This window comes from Hibiscus syriacus, unplaced genomic scaffold (assembly GCF_006381635.1).
Source record: "Hibiscus syriacus cultivar Baekdansim isolate YM2019G1 unplaced genomic scaffold, ASM638163v2 tig00111458_pilon, whole genome shotgun sequence".
Lineage (NCBI taxonomy): Eukaryota > Viridiplantae > Streptophyta > Magnoliopsida > Malvales > Malvaceae > Hibiscus > Hibiscus syriacus.
This window is the reverse complement of record NW_024063097.1, coordinates 546,821-553,329: the sequence shown is the minus strand read 5'-3', so window position 1 is coordinate 553,329 and position 6,509 is coordinate 546,821. Positions and strand designations below refer to the sequence as shown.

The window sequence follows — 6,509 nt, the reverse complement described above, 5'->3', positions numbered from 1 at the left end:
TTATATTTTTATATTTTAAATATTTATGATGATATGAATTAATTTGAACATAGAATAAATTTTGAAGTTCAAATTATGTAACCTAAAGAACTTAAAGGATTAATGGCATAATTTCACCATTTTGTTTGGTTTGCAAATGGAAGTATAAAAAGAGTATTGATGGTCGAACATTAAACAAACATTAAACGAATATTTTCACAAACGTTAAACGAACATTTTCACAAATATTAAACAAACATATTTACAAACGCTAAATTAACAATCAAACACAAATACCTTCAAAAATAAACAAATAAGCACAATAAAAATTTAAACGAATACAAATTCTATATTAACACCTTCAAAAGTAAACAAACAATCACATCTTTGTTAATTCAAACTCGGATCATTTGCAGTCTTAACTATGACATAAATAAAAACATCCTTTTGTTTCACATTATTTGGAACTAACGATAACCCTGGTGCGGCTCCAATGCCATCACCGTCTAGTTAGCAACTAATGGACTTGTGACACTCTCATTATGCCATACTCCTAGAGCTTCTCCGACACGAATTTTGTCTCCACGCCTAATAGAAAACTGAAACTCCGAAGCATCATCGCTCTTTGATGTTGGGGCCTGGAAGACAACCACAACCGTCGATCCCATATTGAAAGCAGCAACCTGAAAGGAGGTGCAATCATTTCTTGAAGAAAAGGAATGTGGATACTCAACAGGGTGTTCGAATTTACTTCATTATCATTTAACAACTCGAAACAAATCAAATTTTACGGAATAAGCATCCAAAGACCAAAATTACAATTTGAAATAATTTTTTTGTATATCTAACCTCATCTCCTTTCTTTAGCATGACACCAACTCCTTCAGGTTCATATAATCGTTCTTCTGGAGGCTCTGATGGTAATAACATTTTTCTTGGCCTGTTTGTCCTAAGTTCTGATTCTATGAAAAGCTGTTAAGTACAAATTATGGAATCGAAACTCAGATTCCAATTAAAGAACATATACTTGTCTATTGCATGCACATGTTTTTCCAAATAAGATTTCCGATTTTTTAAGGTTTAGGGTGAAAGGGACGTAGCACCTAACCTCAATTGACCCAATATTTGTTGCACCAATTGCTGCAAGTGCCATAAAACCTTGTTGCCATTCACCTTCAAGGACAACCTGATGACACACTTTCGTGAAATTCACTCAACATGTATCAAAGTAACCAAAACTTTAGGCGCTGCACTCCAATCTAAGCTCTAAAATCTGCAAATATCTTTATTCTCCGGGGAATTGAAGCTCAAAACAATGCTTTCTAGGTAATACAAAGGCTGCAGTTAGAACGTTGAACACAAAAATTTACCTACCATCTTGCATTACGATCGACCCTACGAAGCTCCAAAGTCCACACACTTTAGGTTTCTACGGTAGGATACGCCTGACTCAAACTATTCTCAAGTTGCAAAAATGTTCTAAATAAACCATCAACTTTCAACTATAATCTTTATTGGCTTCTTTTATCCTTTCCCAAGTTAGACTATCTTTCAGTTCAACCAATTGCAGACATCTAGACCATAGAATTCTAGAAGAAAATTTGTAAACTTATGGAAGGGATTTTAAGAGGTAGCACATCAGATTTACCCTTTCATTCTCGACATAAAGATTCCTCATTGTTCTTGCAGCACGTTCATTCACAGGAAACAAGCGGCCTGTGAACATCGCAGCGGAGTAAATAATATCATTGATATTACCACTGTACAAAGAGAGCCTTTAGTATATTATGCAACTATACAATCAAGTTACCTGAAAAATGCCGTCGAACGAGAACATTCCAATCAACTGGTGAATGTATGCGATGATAATCTCCAGGCTTCAAGTATATTACACAGTAATAGAGGCCTTTCAATGGGCTGCAAAAAAGATTTTATGTACGAAAAATTTAACATAACTCATTTACAGAAGTTAAATCATGTAAAAGATTTTCAAAGAAACAAATATCTTGGACGGTCCAACAATCTACAGACACATGAAGAACAAACACAACTGCTTAACAAATTCGAAGGCAAGTCTAAGGAAAAAACCAAAAGACACAGCTGACTATGCTTATTCCGTCAACAATTTATGCTTAATTATTCAAATAAAAAATGACTAAACAAAACCACATCGTTGGTTTAAACAAATAACTAGTCAAGTATCACACAAACCAAACAGACGATTAAGTACAATATTACCATTCAGAAATTGTTTCCCGGACTTTAGGAGAAGCCAATGAAACCCACCACCATGACTTCCTACTCTTTTCTATCCGAGTGCTTTCCTGCTCAGTATTACTGCTCTCATCTTCAGTATCTTTCTCAGCTACCATTGAGAGCAAAGGGCTAGAACCTAGAAGAGACGACACAGAATAGGAAAATCCTTTGACTTGCTCAATCATGGTCCCTGTACCGTTCAACTTCCCAAATCTGAGAATAGTGCCATCCACAGGACTAACCTTCATGCAACAGAACATACTCTTAGCCACACTTAAGAGTGAAACAAAAGAAAAAATTAAAACGTCCAAGTAGCTCGTTACCAGTTACCAGACTATAGGGATTAGGATCAATAGGCCTGCAACCTTCTCTCAAAGTGCGAATAAAGAAATCCCTTAAAGACGCATATTCTTCAAGAGGGAGAGCTGCTTCTTGTAGGTCTAAAATGCAAACCACAATACCATGTCGTAATTTATCATTCATTTCGAGTTAACTCTACATTTATCTCATCAATTAATTAAATTGATCTAAAGCACAACTAGAGAACAACAGAGAATGAGAAGGGAAAAATATCTGAGGTAAACATACTTGAGTGGAAAGCACGAGCCCATGCCTTATAAACATGTGGACGCAGCCAAACTGGAATGTCCTAAAAAGTGATCTTTAAGCATGTAAAAGGGTATAAAAACGACGCAACAAAATAAAAAGCAAAAGAACCGAAGCACGGGAAGCTTCCAAATCCCATTAAGATAAGGAAAAGACTTCTTCAAAGAGCCAAAGATCTTATCTTCTAAACTAAGAAAATTACTCACCACACTCATCAAAAAGCCCCAAACTCTAGAAATAGATCGCAAAGGTAGCATCCTTAGAAATGTAGCCTAAAAAATCAAACGGTATATCAAATCATGGCATAGACATATAAACAACAAAAAGAGCAAACCCGAGAAATTCAAATTCAAAAAATTAATGCAAAAGAACAACCTTTACATCCTCTCGGAACTCAAATTCAATCCCTTTCTCTCGTGCTTCTTCGAGCTGCTACCAAAAAACATATATCAATAAATATCCAGAAACTAGTGCTGATATATGAGTTCTAAGAACAAGCAATGCACAAAAAGTACTGGTTTGACAAACAGATTAGATAATGAATCAGATGAAACAAGTACAAGTAGCCATGATATAATAATTAAACCAATTTATACCTTCTTGTCATCATAAAGCCGTCGAGCATGAAGAGCGCCAAGCATGAGTAGAGTGGCTACTGTGGCACCCGACATCACAAAAGCATTACCTATAGAAATCAGAGCAGCGAGCTTCATATGCTTCTCTAAGAAAAAAAAAACAGAACAAATTTGTGGACCATACTAAATTCTCCGCATTATCATTTACTTGAGAAGTAATTAGAAAATATTATCGTGTATTCTCAATAGTAACAAACTTTCTTCTTTATTTTCTCACAATTTTTCTCGGAACCCAAACAAGAAATTACAATTCTGATCTTTTCTTTAAAAAAAATAAGCGAAAGATTTGACCTTGAGAATTGCTATTGCCGCCACCGTGAGAGGCGCGGGCTTGCGACATCGTACGGACCTGCCTGACGTGCCAAGAGAGGAATCGACGGCGGTTGTAAACATTGGCGAGTAAATAAGGAGGGAATACGGGGGTATTTCTAGCAAACCGAAAATTCATTGTGTTACTTGGCGTCCGACGGTGCCGGTGACAAAAATGCTTGCTTTTCCGTCGTTACCCGTTAGGGTTACATTGGTGCGAGTTTCAGGAAGGATTATATTAAGTAGCTATGAAGAGCTCTAAAACGGTGTTTGTTTGACGCCGTTTTGGCAATTTACTGGTGCCTCTCTCTCTCTCCCTCCTATGGGATTGAGCCACACGCATCAGTGAAATAATTTCTTTTGGTTAATTTTGCTAGAGGAGCTCAAATCATTACACAAATTCCCAATTGAGTCCTCAAAGTGTTGATTTAAGAATAAATCTTTAATTTATTTAATATAGGATAATATAATCCTTATAGAATATGATTTATACATAAAGCTCTTGAAACCTTGTTTAAACTTGAATTTGTGGACTCTTTGATTCATCACTGTCTAAATATTTTCTTTCAAATATGAATGGTAAGGAGGTTGAGGAGAGGAGAAAAACAACATATATTGATTTCACGTTGATCAAGTGATGAAGATTACTAAGGTCAAAGTTTTGATTTGATGTTTGTTGATTTCAATCAAAAGCAAAAGAAAGCGGAGAGAAATAAGAATGTTTCGATACAAGTTACGTCACAAATAATGACCTACGATGGTCAAGAAATTCAAAATTTGAGTGATAAATCGAAAGTTTTTAAAGTTAAATGACCAAAATAGAAATACTATAAAAGTTTTTTGGCATTTCAAATAGTGACACTAAAATGAGTAAATAAATAAAATATATATAATTTTAAGCCACGAATTTACTAAATAAACAATGTAGGAATAATTAACCATATTCACTTGTGCTGGGATATAATCCCATCTGCAGAACAAAGTCCAAAAATATTAGCATCTGTACTAATCATTATTCATGTTATTTTTTATTACTGTTGATGTTTGATCAATACGTACGGTTGTTTTCTTCCAATAAAAAGCCAACAATATCAAGTGTTAAAGATCAACATGTATCATTTCCAAATCGAGTCTAGTCTTAGAACTCGCCCCTCTTTTCCGTTAACGATATCAACAAGAGATGCGTTGCGTATGAAAATAATCGAAACTTCGTATGTCTGCAAGATTGTGTCGTATCAATTAGAGACAGAAGTATAATTTTATGTTAATTAGAAGAACAAAAATAGATTTCAATTGAAAATGTAAAAATAAAATATATAGAAATTTAAAATTTTAGAGGATGAATGTCCCTCCCGCCTATGAAGCACTGGGACCGCAAAGGAGCTCGTTTCAGGTATCCGATACATTTCCGGCACGGAGATAATACGGGGTGGCTGGGATACGGGACGTGCTACAGTGGCAGGGTGCGGCTGATCAAAATTGGGACGGTCAAAGCTTATCTGGGGGCATTTCGGAGACGTCCCCATAGGTAATTTTGTTATAAATTTTCTCCCAAACACCAGATTTTCTCGAGAAAATATTGCACTGAACTTTTCTCTGATCAATGCTCTTTCGAGGGATCAGAACTATGTTGGCCGCTTTGATAAATGGATTGGCGGGTGCTGGTGGAGGGATCATAGCTCTGCAACAGGTTGCTTATCCTCTGCTCGGGGACGTTTCAAAGGTTTGTGAAAAGCAAGAAAAGAGAAGTAAAAAAAGGAAGAAGCGGCCGCAGGGGAGAAAGCAGAGTTAGAACAGGATTTAATGAATTTTTGGTATAATTTCCAGTTGATCTCTGATCTTTATAGGGATTTCGAAGCTGGAAACAAAGTTTTTCAGTATTTTCAAATTGGACACTAAAATTAATTTAGAGATTTAAAAAAATGTTCAAATGTTAGGATTTTAATTAGGGTTAAATTAGGGTATTACACCAATTTTCTATGAAGTATTGCCTTTGTTTATGATTTTTATATCTATTTATAATTTTAAATTTTTTTTATATGACGTACCCTTGTCATCCTCGTACCCTGTAATTTTAGAAATTATCGTTTACCATCCCTGTCCCCGTATCTATCCATATATCCATATCAGTGCAACATAATCACCCGCCCTCGCTCGGTCCATCCCTCATATCAACAAACTCTGGAAATCACTGAATTTTTTAGTTAAGCAAAAGAAAGGCAAAACTTTTCTAGATTTATGGCTCCTAAATTTTTTAAAGTTTATACTCTGATTACTAAACTTTACCAAATTTATAATTTGATCACTAAATAAATCCATTTATGAAATAACTTTCTTTTTGGTAAAATCACCACTTAATTCCTTAAACTTTTCACAATTTCCTACTTTGACCATCAAACTTTCAAAACTTGCATTTTAGTCATTATCTTAATTTTCAGCGTATTACAATTATTATTATTTATTAGTTATATTATTATTATTTAATATATATACATATTCCAAAAAAAAAAAAGAAAAAGGAAAATGGACAATATCCCTAAGAATCTGGGGCATTCAATGCCCTGTTGCTACCCCAAAGTGCTTTGCTGCCAAGCCTGCCCGATCAGCAACTAAACCGCTAAGCACTCCACGCTGATGACGCCACCAGCACTGACCACGAGCCTTATCTCCGCCATATTTCACACCCCTCGACCAGAACACAACCAGAGCAAAAAAAGCCACACA

The 6,509-nt window shown here is 35.4% G+C and overlaps 1 protein-coding gene across 1 annotated transcript; it reads right to left on the bottom strand.

Annotated features, from left to right (window-relative positions):
• Positions 1 to 449: 449 nt before the first annotated feature.
• LOC120163499 (phosphatidylserine decarboxylase proenzyme 1, mitochondrial-like) lies at positions 450 to 3,952 on the bottom strand. Its single transcript, XM_039173425.1, has 12 exons — positions 3,768 to 3,952; positions 3,438 to 3,526; positions 3,217 to 3,270; positions 3,048 to 3,113; positions 2,824 to 2,884; positions 2,566 to 2,675; positions 2,218 to 2,477; positions 1,790 to 1,896; positions 1,628 to 1,695; positions 1,088 to 1,165; positions 829 to 951; positions 450 to 662 (listed from the first exon to the last, which is right to left on the bottom strand). Exons 1-12 carry the CDS (start codon positions 3,922 to 3,924, stop codon positions 486 to 488), a joined length of 1,350 nt encoding a protein of 449 aa, XP_039029356.1. The 5' UTR covers positions 3,925 to 3,952; the 3' UTR covers positions 450 to 485.
• Positions 3,953 to 6,509: the final 2,557 nt, after the last annotated feature.

Excerpts from the sequence above, each read along its gene's own strand:
- LOC120163499 (XM_039173425.1), bottom strand. The coding sequence starts at position 3,924 with ATGAATTTTCGGTTTGCTAGAAATACCCCCGTATTCCCTCCTTATTTA. Across the intron at positions 3,114-3,216 it reads AGTTCCGAGAGGATGTAAAG|GCTACATTTCTAAGGATGCT; the intron begins GTTGTTCTTTTG and ends TTGATTTTTTAG. Across the intron at positions 2,885-3,047 it reads GGGGCTTTTTGATGAGTGTG|GACATTCCAGTTTGGCTGCG; the intron begins GTGAGTAATTTT and ends ATCACTTTTTAG.